This window comes from Suricata suricatta, chromosome 8 (assembly GCF_006229205.1).
Source record: "Suricata suricatta isolate VVHF042 chromosome 8, meerkat_22Aug2017_6uvM2_HiC, whole genome shotgun sequence".
NCBI classification, from domain to species: Eukaryota; Metazoa; Chordata; class Mammalia; order Carnivora; family Herpestidae; genus Suricata; species Suricata suricatta.
Genome location: NC_043707.1, coordinates 59,289,096 through 59,303,616, shown reverse-complemented (window position 1 = coordinate 59,303,616; position 14,521 = coordinate 59,289,096). Strand labels below are relative to the sequence as shown.

At 37.1% G+C, this 14,521-nt stretch overlaps 2 protein-coding genes across 4 annotated transcripts in view; one reads left to right on the top strand and one right to left on the bottom strand.

Annotated features, from left to right (window-relative positions):
* The window catches only part of TRMT13 (tRNA methyltransferase 13 homolog), a 19,720-nt gene extending 9,918 nt beyond the window's left edge, over positions 1–9,802 (top strand). For all 3 annotated transcript variants that reach the window (XM_029946456.1, XM_029946455.1, XM_029946454.1), the window contains 3 exons: positions 4,574–4,648; positions 7,521–7,953; positions 8,246–9,802. In XM_029946456.1, coding sequence (XP_029802316.1) covers positions 4,574–4,648; positions 7,521–7,953; positions 8,246–8,441 — 704 coding nt within the window. In that variant the 3' untranslated portion in view covers positions 8,442–9,802. The remainder of the gene's footprint in view (positions 1–4,573; positions 4,649–7,520; positions 7,954–8,245) is intronic.
* The window catches only part of LRRC39 (leucine rich repeat containing 39), a 20,677-nt gene continuing 14,367 nt past the window's right edge, over positions 8,212–14,521 (bottom strand). Inside the window, exons 6-9 of the mRNA XM_029946457.1 lie at positions 13,931–14,076; positions 13,048–13,200; positions 11,984–12,123; positions 8,212–8,723 (exon numbers count right to left, since the gene is read on the bottom strand). Of these exons, the coding sequence (XP_029802317.1) occupies positions 8,668–8,723; positions 11,984–12,123; positions 13,048–13,200; positions 13,931–14,076 (495 nt within the window). The 3' untranslated portion in view covers positions 8,212–8,667. The remainder of the gene's footprint in view (positions 8,724–11,983; positions 12,124–13,047; positions 13,201–13,930; positions 14,077–14,521) is intronic.

Here is a 14,521-nt window from a genome sequence, read left to right as displayed (position 1 = left end):
GAAATAAGTCAGGCAGAGAAGGATAGATACCATATGTTTGCATTCATAGGTCTAACAGGAGAGACCTGGCAGGGGACCATGGGGAGAGGAAGGGGGAAAGAGAGCGGGGAAGAGCGAGGGACACAGATCAAGGGAGACTACTGAATACTGGAGACGATCCATGGCCTGAAAGAGGAGGGGGAGGGGGTAATGGTCATGGTGGGGGGCACTTGTGGGGAGAAGCACTGAGTGTTATATGGAAACTAATTTGACAATAAACTATTATAAAAAAAAAAAAGAAAAGAAAAATCTCTCTCCTGCTAAACAATGACCTACCTAAAAATATACCCACCAGTGAAAATATGAATCATAAGAGGGCCTGGGTGGCTCGGTTGGTTAAGTGTCCTACTTCAGCTCAGGTTTCCGTATTTCAGTTTTTTCTTAATATTGAAAACAAAAGACTTGTTTAATGACACACTGAGAGGGATTAGAGGTAGTTTTGAAATGAATTAGAAGATGACATTCACTTCCAGGACTTCTCTTCCTGGGGGCAGGGTTGGAATTGACTATGCCTCATTTTAGGGAAGGAGAAAGAATAAGAAGTTTGTATTGAAAGAGTTCACTGCAGACATCCCCCACCCGTTTTTTTTTTTTTCTTCTTCTTTTTTTTGTTTTTCTGTTTTGGGCTTTTATTAAACTTACATATGTGTGGTCGAGTCAAATAGTTCTACAGGTTCTCAAGTGTTTATAAAAACAGCACCAGCCACTTCCTCCCTGACTTGGCTCTCTCTTCAGATCCAACAACATTTACCTCTAACTGACTTTTTATATCTCAAGAGACTAAGAACAGGCTTTGTTTTTGCTGCTGCTTTTTTCCCCCCAACCATTATCTACTGGTTTTCCTAGTGGAAGATGAAGATTTCCTACTCCTGTCCTGCCTCAAGTGCAAACACTTCCATTCCTCATCTTTCTAATATGTACTAAATGATTAAGTCATCATTTTTTTTTTAACCACAGGACCATGTAGTAAATCACTTCTTTCTGTACAGTTTTTTTGTTGATAAGTTAATAATTTATAATTTTGTTTACTTGGTCTTTTAAAAATGTATTTGTTGTAATGCATTCATCAAGTATTCTGTCACTTTCCATCTTCCTAAAAAATTCTCCCCTGTATCCTTCAGACATGTTCCAATTCAGACTGGATGTCCTCTTCTGGGGACACAATGATCAGCATTAAAACTCTTTTCAGTTTCATCCTAGGGATTTCTTTGACTCTCCTGGGTGGGAATTTCTTTTTCCATATCTTTTCCCACATCTTCCTCCGTTGAGTTACTTTCTTTGTGCAGAGCACTTCTTCCTGTAGCTTCCTGAGAAACAATGGATTTGAGACCTTGCATTGTCTGAAAATATCTATTTTACCTTACACTTCACTTGGCTGGGTTATTTGTATTTCGAGGTTGAAGATCATTTTCCTTTAGAATTTTGAAGGTTTATTCTGCTAGTATTGTTTAAACATAAATTGCCATTCTGAATCTTGTTCCCTTGTATGTGATCTGCTATTTTCTTGAAATTTTTATAAGCCCTTTTTTGTTCTCAGTGTTACAAATTTTCATAGTGATGGACCTTCATGTGGTTATATTTTTATCTGTTGTGCTGGACTCTTTTGTTTATATCAGTGGTTCTCAACTGGAGGCCATTTTGTCCACCAGGGTACTTTGGCAATGTCTGAGACATTTTTGTTTGTCTTAGCTGTGGTGGGCTTGCTGCTAACGTCTAGTAGGCCAGAGAGCCTGCTAGACCAGACACCTGCTAGATATACTGTAAGGTATGGTAATAGCTCCCCACAACAAAATTATTGGGGCCAAAAAGTCAATAATGCCAAAGATGAGAAATCCTGATTTAGAGACTGTAGTACTCTCAGCTTTCTGAGAAATTTCCTTGTAGTCTTTCATAATTTTCTCTACACCAATTTCTCTTTTCTCCTTTACCTAATAATTCTTATGATTTGGGGTGCACAGGTAGCTCAGTTGGTTAGATGTCTGACTCTTGGTTTTGGCTCGGGTCACGATCTCACAGATCATGGCTTCAAGCACCACATCAGGCTCTGTGCTGATGGTGCAGAGCCTACTTGGGATTTTCTCTCCCTCTCTCTCTCTGCCTCTTCTACACATTCTTTCTTTCTAAAAAAAAAATTCTTAAATTTAGCCATTAGACCTACTAGGATGGTTTTCTACTTTTCTTGAATTCTTTGTTTTATGTCTTTTGGTCTTATTTCTATACTTTCCAAAATTTTCCCAACTTAATTTCTTCTATCATCGTTTTCATTTTTCTTTAAATTTTTTTTAATGTTTTATTTATTTTTGAGACAGAGAGAGACAGAGCATGAGAGGGAGAGGGGCAGAGAGAGAAGGAGACACAGAACTGGAAGCAGGCTCCAGGCTCCAAGCTAACTGTCAGCACAGAGCCTGACGCGGGGCTCGAACTCACGAACGTGAGATCTGACCTGAGCCGAAGTCGGAGGCTTAACCGACTGAGCCACCCAGGTGCCCCCGTTTTCATTTTTAAGACTTTTTCTCTGAATTTATCTTAATTATATCTTGTTCTTTTCTCTTAATTGCCGTATCTTATCTTTCTGAGGATATTAATAATGGTTTTTAAGAATTATTCTCCCTTCATAATGTGCTTTCATCAATTTGTCCTTTCCATTTGTTTTGGTCTGTCTCTTTCAACTTAGAGACTGTCCTTAAACATCTGGTGTTTCTTGATGGTGTGTTCTTAGGATTGAGGGACTCAGAGCTCTGAGTCCTCAGGTAGAATTATTGACACAGAGCTCCATTTTAGGGTGATCTGCCCAAGATGTGATCTTTCTTCACAAGTTGTTCAGATTCCACAGAGAAGAATCTCTGGTTAAAGATCTGAATACCAGCATTCGGGGACCCAGTGGGGAAATCCGTGTGCACACTCACTTACTCCTGCTACTTTACCATGCTTCAACTCTCAACTTCCTGTTGTCCCTCAATCCAGTGACCTCCTGTTCTCCTTGCTCCAGAGAATTAATCTATAGTCTTCCACCAAGAGGAAAAGAGGTAGTCACCAACTATCCATGAGGTGGAGATCTGACTCCTTAAGTAGACTTTCCTCCAACACTCTATTGTAGCTACTCAGCTCTACTTCCAAGGTACTTGATGCCCCCAGTTCTTAAAGGCTTTGGAAGATTTGTCAAATAATTTGGTTAATTCTTAGCTTTTCCAACTTTTCTCTCCTTTGACCCCTCTCAGATCTTGTGAGTTTATACCTTTTCAGAAATCCTTTAATTCCCATTTTGGTGGAGTTTTAGGAGAGAGCAAACTAGATACTTAATATTCAATCTACCATCATTTCCTAGAAGTTTATCTGCTCTATTTTCCAAGCCCAAAGAAGTAGAGGAGAGAAGAAGTGAGGTAATTTTCTTTTTTTTTTTAATGTTTTATTTATTTTTGATACACAGAGAGACAGAGCATAAGAGGGGGAGGGGCAGAGAGAGGAGAAACAGAACTAGAAGCAGGCTCCAGGCTCTGAGCTAGCTGTCAGCACAGAGCCTGACACGGGGCTTGAACCCACGAACGTGAGATCTGACCTGAGCCGAAGTCGGAGGCTTAACTGACTGAGCCACCCAGGTGCCCCAAGTGAGGTAATTTTCAAGCAGAAAGCAGAAAGGCTTTCTTAGACATTCTTTCCCTTCACCCTAACTAATGGTAAGTCTCTTTAATCATCTAATTAAACTTCCGTCTTCCCTGACACAAGAAAACTATTCCACTTGGTACTGATTTCTCCTGGCATGTAATGTAATACATTTGAAAGCAAGTAACAAAAAAGTGGAAATATTAAGTACTTCCATTACTGTTCTACTGTACTAGGTTCTGTGGTTGGATTTGTAGTGGGAAGCATACTTTTCAGAATCTTAGAAAAAGGAAAACGAATGGGGGAAAATGGAGGCCATAACTGTGATATAGTATATTTTACTGCGTTAACTTACGGACTTTTTTTTTTTTTTCACTTTTTCAGGACTGTTATGAATATTTTCTTTTTTTCAAACAATGTGAAAAGTTAAGATAATATCTTATTTTTGAACATGAAGATATTAACATTATATAATTAGATTATAATACTGAATATAGTATTTTACTATATATTGGTCATGTTATTAATATATGTTTATCATGTGTATTATTTGTTCAAAATACATCTTTTAGCAGGGAAAGCTTTGAGTTCTTTTATCAGTGTGTTAATAATATTTAGCAAAATACAACTTCTACAGGGGAAAGTCCTGGGTCAGTGTAGAAGAAATAACATTGGCCTCAGAGTCAAAAGAAACTAACTCGAGAGGGAAGGTGAAAGCAAAAGAAAAGAAGAAAGAAACTTTTATTCTGGCTGGTGCTTAACAGGTCACTACATCTTTGAGTCTCTTATTCCTCAGCTATAAAGTGAAGTTTTTGTTTGACCCTCATTACGCCCTAAAATTTTAAGGTTCAAATTGGTTCTCTCTTTCAGAATGCCATGTGAATGCCTCATCTCACAAGAGAGCTAACTCGGTTCTCATTTACTTTTATTTCAGACAAGATTCCTTTGCTAAGCAAAGAAAAACTACCTGTGGTAGGAATCGGAAAGCATCTGTGTGGTGTGGCAACAGGTATGTAAACATACTGATGACGTCTAGATGAACACATTAAGTTTTAGCTTTACATGGTCCCAACCATTGAAAGAGTCTCTTGAGTAGTTTATACTACTTATGCCTAAATTTAATTTTCATAGTAGCACTGACCCTGTGTTACATCAAATATAGAGCTGTCTTATTTATCTGCTCATTTGGGCCATTTGACAGGATGAATTAAGAGTTTTATGTGTAAATACTGAGTCATGAGACTTCAAAGTTCTTTGGTTTATATTTCAATGAAAAAGGAAACAAATCATTTATGGAGACTGTATAATTCCACCCCAGAAACTACTGAGTTTTTTGATGAATTGTTTGGGAAGGATTCTGAAACCTCTCTCACTAGGAGATGGTTATATACCAGAATTCTGGGGAAAATGAAAAAAGAAATGTTAGGTAAAAAAATCTAAGATGTCTTAGCACTTAGAGCTGTGTGTCAGGTGTAGACAGAGCATCAGATAGTCCGAGATTCAGCTGTGCTGTGTCACCTTGGCAAACTACATAACCTTTCTGAGTTTTGGTTCTCTCAGCTGTAAAACAGGAATGATAGCATATAATTTACCAGGTTACATGTAAGTATCTGGCACACAGTAGCATTCAACAAGTGTTGACTACTGATACGTCTCCTCCCTGGCTCCTGCTGGTTTCCTCGCCTCCCATCCAGGGATCTTGGAGCCTCCATGAACATTATTCAAGTGGCCAGAAATGGCTTTGAGTATTGAATATCTGTACTTTATTTCATTTAACCCTCAGAAATGCCTTCTGAGTAAGCCAGTTCTATCCTGGGGCGGAATAAAAGCACACTCATTTACTCTTACCAATCTAACCCAAGTTTCTCCGAAGTATAATCTATATTGGCCATTTTTCCTTGTTCCACACACTTTCCCCTCTTGATTCACTCTGTTGTCCTACTGAAAAGTCTCTGCTGCAGTTGCTTCCCCCTTTTTGAAATTGTTTCCTTCTCTTTCGTGACATTCTTCTTTCCCGATTCTTCCCCTAAGCTATGCTGTTCTTTCTCTGTTTTTCTCATTGTCTCATTCCACTGCCTGTTCTTTAAATACTAGTATTTGGACCCATTGCTGCATACCTAGTATGTCTTTCCCCTTAAAACTCTTCAGTAGCTCCTAATACCTGCAGCTTAAAGTCCAAGCTCTTCAACAGGACGACCTGCCGTCAGTGTGGCTTCTGCCTTCCAGCCTTTGCCAGTTCCTGCCTCCCCCTTTCCTACTCAGCAAATTAAATGATCTCTACCTTATTGTATTTCAAATCATTATATAATAGCTAATTTAGTTAATTTGTTTATATATCTGATTCTCCCACCATGCTGTGAAATTTTTTGAGCACAGGGAATGTGCAACACAATGGTTGGCATATAATATAATAGAAACATTAAGCATCTGAGTGAATGAATAATCTTCGCCACCACTTTGCTATGTGTCCTTGTCCAGTCTTTGGTATATGGCTTTGTCCTTTAAGTTCTTTGTAAAGGAGAGCTTGAAATAGATTGTTAAAGCTCCTTCTGATTCTAAAATAACTTCATTCTATTAATAGTTATTCTGGTTATTCACATTTCTGAAAATCATTTACTTAGGTCCAATATAAACAAAACAGTGACTGAAGATATTTTGTCAGAATATAATAGTTTATGAAATAATAGATTAGCTATCCCTTTCTCCCAATAGTTTGTCGACTTAAACTCCTATATTGAATTAAATTTACTAGTAAAGGGGCACCTGGGTGGCTTAGTCGGTTAAGCAGCTGGCTTTGGCTCAGGTCATGATCTCATGGTTTGTGGGTTTGAGCTCCACATCAGGCTCTGTGCTGACAGCTCAGAGCCTGGAACCTGCTTTGGATGCTGTATCTCCCTCTCTCTCTGACCCTTCCCTGCTCGCGCTGTCTCTGTCTCTCAAAAATAAATTAAAAAAAAAAAACCCATTAAAAAATAAAAAAATAAAAATAAATTTACTAGTAAAAAATCATTTGATTGACACTGGTGACATCTTACAGTAATAAAATTTAAAAATATATATGTTTCTGATTGACCAGGCACACACAGCATGCCAGTCTAATCAGACAGAAAATATGGGTTTTACAGCATATGTTGGGGGTCTTTCCAATATTGTCATCAGTAGAGTGGTCTTCAGTGGAAAATAGTCCTAGTCATCAAAAAAAAAAACCCTGTTTGTTTAGCTTTTAAGTTTGAATTATTCACTTTAATATGGAGTAATCTACCTCTTAGTTTATCTGTATAATCGTTACATTGTACAACTTGCACACGAAAGGCACTAATTGCTGAATGAATGCATGAATACCGTAAGGCTGCTCAATGAAGCCCACTTTCCACAGTCTGAGCCCCTCCTCTCAACTCTTCAGCTCACCCATCAGCTTTTGCTGTGAACATCTTAACATTCCAAAATGACACCTAACATCAATCTCAGCAGATGCCTTTCCTCTCTATTCTTTCTTTGGGTTTCTTGAGCTCAAAACTTTCCTGGAATGTAAGTGCAGATGAATAATTTTTCTCTATACAAGTCATTTCCTCAGCTAGAGAAGGAAAAATGAGAGCCAGTTTGAGTAGTTGAACTAAAAGTTTTCACAAACTCTAGATCTTAAGCTTCAGACAGTTTCTGGGGGAAATAGATTTTATGCAAAATAAATCACTAGGGAAAATGAGATGCTAACAAGACAGCAAACATGAACAAAATTGATAATTCATGGATGAATTATTACAAGTATAAAGCTAAGTAGGTTTTATTGTTGGGATTTTAGAAGCCATACTGCTGAATAAATGTAAAAAATACTTATTTTTAAAGATGATGTGGTTTGGGGGGCCACATAATTGTGTTTGCAGATCTTGCATTACGATGTTTGGTTGAAACCTATGCTTCCAGTGGTGAGGAAAGGAATGAAGAACCTTTAGCCAAACGCAGAAAGAATGATAAAACAGACAAAGAAATTAACACTTTGCCCAAGGAAGGAAATGAGAAAAATGTCCCCGAGAAGTGGACCCCTGTGGCTGGCATTGTTATTGCACTCTGTTGTCACCACAGGTGTGATTGGAGACATTATGTGGGCAAAGAATATTTCAGGGCTCTAGGCCTCGGAGCAGTGGAGTTCCACTACTTCCAGCGAATGAGCAGTTGGGCAACTTGTGGGATGCGAAAAACATCTCTGGGAGCCTCTGACATTACCACAAAGAGAAAAGACAAGCAAAGTGACGACAGTGAAGAGCATGACGATGGGGGATGCAGAATCACGGATGACAGCACGGAGAGTTTGCCTGGGTAAGTGACTGCTTTGAAATGCACAATGCTAGGGCAGAAGTGTTTTGCCATTGCTCCACTTTCTTGTTAGATAAGTGTTACCAAGAATCTATTCATGAAGATATATCTTACCACCCAATTTTAGAATAAGTTAAAATAGACTTTTATTGTGGCATAAATAAAATGTATCTTGGGAGCATGGAACTTAGCACCACTATATGGTGGGTTACTTACCAATAAATAGAAGTGACTAAAATAATTTTTTCATAAACTTCTACAAATTTTAATGAAATTTTGTGTTTATTCGGTTTAGGTTCCTTACTGTTGAAGAAAAGGAGAAAATAGGGCATCTTTGTAAATTGCTGATTGACCAAGGCCGAGTCGACTACTTGCAGCAAAAAGGATTCACTCCTGCTTTACAGTATTATACAGATCCTCTGGTGTCTTTGGAAAACGTATTGTTAACTGCTTTACCAAATCTTTCTTCACCACCAGAAACAACTGCTTAACGGAAACGAAATTTTGAACATCTGTCTTCCACCAAAAAAAATTTTTTAATTGTATTTTTATATTCATGAAAATATAATTTACATAGCAGATAATGTGAACTTTAAAAAATGTTGTGGCCTCATTGAACTTTGGTAATAGCTTTGATTTTAACTTTAGAAGTCCAAACATTAGCGAATTCACCAAATTCCCCAAGTAATTCTCTTCCGCAGGACATCTTGAGTTACATTATCCATCAGTATCCAGAGAGATTGGTAAAGTAGTGGAACAGTTGACTTGGTTGTCTGAAACACACATAATACATCAATACACAACCAGCACCCTCACTTTCTATTTGTAGTAATTTTGGAAATTTTTTTCCTTTGGTTGTATTTACGGCTTTTTTATTTCTCAAGTTCAAGATGAAATGATCAATTGTCAGTTTGTAACAAGGGCCAATCTGAGAATTTGGTTTATATATGGATTTTTTTGTCCATTCAGATCTGGAAAGGATAATCAATTATGATTTTTTTAATTGAATAATTATCTAGTCAGAACTTCCAAAAAGATAAGATAAACCTCATTCACAAATTAAATTGAAATTTACAAATAACTTTTGAAGTTAATTAGCTATCGTATCTTTTAACAAAGAAATTTTTATACAATTAAGTACAGCTATAAGTGTATTCTTTCCTGTTGAGGAAAATAATTTGGAATGAAGTAGAAATTAGATAACGAAACCAAAACAACCTCACATTTAGACCTCATTTAACTCTTAAGCAGTTTCTATGCACAAGCAGATATTAAACCAAACATATGGTAAAGACTGTTACTCTCTTCATGTTATTCTTGAATTACTTCTGCCTTTACTTGTAAAGATTGTCTTAATGATTGGTACCTTTGTGAAGACAAAGATCAGAATTACTAATTTTAGATACTATAATGATATTCTTAGGTAACTTTTTTATTCTGTAAATAGATCTATGATTACATGAATTCTAAATTAGAAGCCTAGCGCATTTTTAATTCCTGGCTGGTCTACTTTAATCTCCTTTGTTTTATGAGACTGCCTAGATTCTGAGCCTACCCTACCACCCCAGGGTATGACCTTGGTAACTACTAAATCTCTTTGTGCCTCAGTTTTCCTTTTTAATGAGGATGATGAAGATAATAATACTACCTACCTCAGGAGGTTGTTGTAACAAATGAGATAACATATGTAAAATACTTAGCACAATGTAAATACTCAATAAATATTAAGTGTTAATCGTACTAATTCACAAATCTATTTTAATAACAATGGGCAGACTTGGTCTTATTATTTCTGCCTAAGTTGTAACTTTTATAACTTTTATGCAAATATTATTAAAGTAAGGTAGTTGGATTATTTCTTTTTTTTTAATGTTTTAATTATTTTTGATACAGAGAGAGACAGAGCATGAGAGGGGGAGGGGCAGAGAGAGAGGGAGACACAGAACCAGAAGCAGGCTCCAGGCTCTGAGCTAGCTGTCAGCACAGAGCCCAACGCGGGGCTCGAACCCACGAACCTGAGATCTGACCTGAGCCGAAGTCGGAGGCTTAACTGACTGAGCCACCCAGGCGCCCCTGGATTATTTCTGAAGTTAATTACTCATCTTCCCAAACAAAAGAACATAAATAACAGTAATATATCACTCAGTAATTTACATGATTTTACTGGGTGAGGGAATGCTAATTTGTGTCTTACAATCTGTTTTGCATCATTCAACAATTTATGCCGAGAAATAAAGTATTCTGCAACAGGCATAATCTCATCTGTTTCATAAAACATACATACACACACAAGGGTTATACTGATAACAGCCCTGCATCCATTTAGGTTAATGGTATGTACTGACAATGGTACCAGGTACTTTATGGGCAGATAAGCTTGTCATCATACAAGTGGTACGTGGAGGTTATTGTTTTCTTCAACCTTATTTATTTCCCTTACAATATCCTAAGAAAGTTACCATGTGGGATATATATATATTGCTATTCCTTGACCTGCTGAATTTGCAGGGTCAGCAAACCCCTTCTGGAACTTTGAGATTCATGTACACAGCTACCTCTTCCTGCATGTCCTAAACTATGTCCAATTTCCTTATCTGCCGCTTCTGCCACCAAACCCGCTTCTGCACTTCATTTCCCCATGTCCTCCATCACCATCCATCCGGGTGCTCTAACCAAAAACAGATTGATCTTGGAGGCTTCTCTTATCATTCAGTAATCAATTCTGTCTCCTACCTGTCTTATGTATTTATACTCCAAACTAGGCCCCAACTATAACTTTACTGATCTTCCTCCAATCTGTTTTCTGTGCTATTGTTTCTATGACTTGTTTTCACAGATCAGATGACCATTTCCTAACAACCTCCACTGGATGTTGGTAAAAATGATTTCTTCCAGCTATAACACTGGTTTGTTTTCTTGGATTACACTTGTTCTCTAAAGTAACTATCTGAAGATAAATTTAACCTTGTGATTCAAAAGCTTCACATTTAAGGGGCGCCTGGGTGGCTCAGTCAGTTAAGCATCCGGCTTCAGCTCAGGCCATGATTTCACAGTTCATGGGTTCGAGCCCCGCGTTGGGCTCTGTGCTGACAGCTAGTTCAGAGCTTGGAGCCTGCTTCAGATTTTCCATCTCCCTCTCTCTCTCTCTGACCCTCCCCTGCTCGCACTGTCTCTGTCTCTCAAAAGTAAATAAAAAAACATTTTAAAAAAACTTCACATTTAAGAAACAATTGTAAAGCCATGATTTCTATTATTATAGTTTTAATGTTTTTATTAACAGAATTGTCTCTTTGGCTTCTAATCTTGGTTTAAGTTAAAGGCTTTCCTTTAGTTAAAAAAAGTGGTTTAATTCTTAATTATCAGAGACTAAATGAAATCTATTATCTCAAAACCACACATTTTAACTATTGGTTAAAACTTCTATTGATATTCATCCCTAGGCAAAATATTGTGTTGCTATTTGTGGATTGTAGAAAAAAGAGGAAATGATAGGGAAGGTAGTGTTCATGAGTACACAAAAATATGTGGTGAAGCTTTAAGAATCACATCTTCATTCATTTGGTTGTGCTTCAAGTGCTTAGCCAAGAAATGTCTCCTGTCTCTACTTGAAAAGTTTTCTATGTAATTTCTTTCCAAGCCTTTATCAAAACTGTGAACAGATGTGAATTTTATTCTTTTTTCATCCTGCAATATATATTTTTGTAATACTTATTTTTGAGAGAGAGAGAGCGCAAGCAGGGGAGGGGCAGAGGGAGAGGGAGGCAGAGCATCCAAAGCGGGCTCCATGCTGTCAGCACAGAGCCCAACGCGGGGCTCAGACTCACAAACTAAGAAATCCTGGCCTGAGCTGAAGTCAGATGCTCAACTGACTGAGCCACCTCCTGCAGCAGTACTGACCAAGCGACAAAATTTGATGGAAAAGGTAAGATGGAATGAGAAATCTATAAAGGAATGTGTGTGTGTGTGTGTGTATATATATATATACACATTCCTCTACCAAATATTTGGCTTATGTTATAAAGAAATCTCATACCTGCTCTTCTCCGTGACTCCTGTATATATGTATGCATAAACTGAAGGCCAAATAATTCCCGTTCCTCTTCTTCATCTATGCTTTCACTAGGAGGAAGTGTCACTTCCAATTTCAGTGGGTTGTCTCTGAAGTTGACAAACCTAGCAGTTCAAAAAATAGTATTTTTATAGGTGCCATAGAAGTCTACATTTATTTCTCTAGGGAAAGATCAAATGATAATATACTAAGTTACTTTTTTCTTTTAAATTGGTTTCAATAACTGAACATCATGGTAAGATGTGATAAGTCCTAAGACTCTTAAGTTTCTTTACTAGAAGGAAAAAAAAACCTAGCTTTAGACAACTTATTTTCAAAGCTTATCAAAGCAACTATTAGTCCCACATTTATTTAATGTGAAACAGTTCAACTTTCCAGAGCAAATTTAGGACATCTCAAACATACAATTAATGCTATGAACTTAAAGTTTCTGTATTTTACAGACTTACTTGTGTCTTACATATCATTGTATCTTCATTGTTAAGTACATGGCTCAGTAGCTACTGAGTAGATGAATGAATGAATGATTTTGTTATAGGAATTGTGGGATTTGATGTGAATTCCCATGTCTTATGTTCTCTGTTAGGAAATTAAATTTTGGAAGTAAGACACTTGAGGGAGTTCTGAGAAAAGTTAACATATGTATTTACTCTATAACATGATTGCCCGTGTCTACTGTAGTCTTCCAGAAGGAAAATAAGCACTATTTTATGCCTTTGGTTTTTATTTATAGATGAGGTTTGTTAGCAGTTACAAAATGATTTTCATGAAAATGTCACCAACCGAGGGCATTCATTAAAGCTGATAATGCCAGTATGGATTTTGTGTCAATGATTCTTTCTTGAATAATTCTAACCAGTGTTATATGAATCCTATTTATAAATTATAGAATTTCCAAGATGGAAAAGATTTTTAAATGCATTCATTCATATGAATGAGAACTCAAATCTATTAGTAACAATTTCTCTATATTACTTTGTGCTGCAGCCAGAAGGGAACATGTCAAGTTTGGAGTCTACAACTTTTACCTCAGATTGGTCATCTCTTCCATGCACACTGGAATATCTTGCAGTTTATTGTTGCTGAGAACAAGCGTACCCAGGTTTTTCATATTGCTGATTGTTTCTGGCAAGCATGTTATTTCATTCCGTTGCAGCCATAATGTATGTAGACTTTGCATTCTGATGAATTAAAAGAGAGGTTTCTGTGATTAATCATACATAATATGAAAACCCTGGTTCTTAAAATAAAAGAAAGGTCATCTTGGATCACATCTCCTTTAACCACTATACCAGTTGAGTTAACTGGCTTCACATTACCTGATTAGGGGAACCGCATTGGAGAGGCAATCCCTACAACACTACAGTTCTCAGCATGTAGAAAGAAGCCAATGTATTTTAGTGAATTCTTCACTATTCTCATAGGATTTCTTAAAGAACTGCTTTAAATGTTACCTAATCTGATTTAGAGGGTTAGGAGAAAAATCAGAAATTATTAATGTGCCCAGTTAGGCTAAAACAAGGATGCATAATAGACTCTGGGCCAGGCAGCCTCCATTCAGAAGCTAAACTGCACAGGTCCACTGTGATCTTGAGCAGTTTAGCTAACATCTCTACATCAGTTTCCTCATACATTTGTAAGGTGCACAAAGTGCCTGGCATGCATTAAATCATGTTCTAGTTTCGCATATTCATGTCAATATGTTGAAGTCGGAGAGCCAGTTTTTCTCTCCCAAAACCCCTTATGATTATTTAAGTAAATGAAAACATTTTGTTGAAAAGTAGCATATTTAATACTACATGGATCTATTGTGATTGATCAGGTTAGGGTCCCCCTTATTTTGTCTGTTATTTCTTACTTACTAAGGATGGCTTCAACACATCTGCTAATTGCGTAGATGATTTATTTTACCTTTCTATAGTATCAGGAAGTTGTTCAAGTCTGTTGCTTCCCATGTCGAGCCACTCAAGCGCAGGCATGTTCAACACAGCAGGAGGGATTGTGGTGAAGTGATTCATACTCAGATCAAGGTGAGTCAGCTTTAGCAGATTGCTAAGCTGAAGGGGAAAGCAGAATTTTTCAAAGTCAATGTCCACAACGTAAAGTACTAGAACACTCACGTGGCTAGAGGAGATATTTCACATCAAAGAATGTTCAGATAGCACGTGAGCTTTATTTAGTTCTGATAGTCCACAATAACTGTGAAATAAAAATAAAGCTAAATAACCTCCAGATAAAAACTCTTATAGAAAATCCATCTATTCAAAGAAAATTTATTTTCCAAATACCCAAGTTCCAGGCTTGTGCTGTCCTTTCATCCTGTGTTTGATATTTGTATGGGAAAACCCACACTTCAATATTATCTTTATTGAGCCTTTTTTTTTTCTGCCTGATGTTTTACATATGTTATCTTAGTCACAGAATTTACTGTTTGGTTATTCTATTTTTTAGGTGAAAAACATCAATAAAAATGCATTAAGAATAATAAACACCAGTGACCTC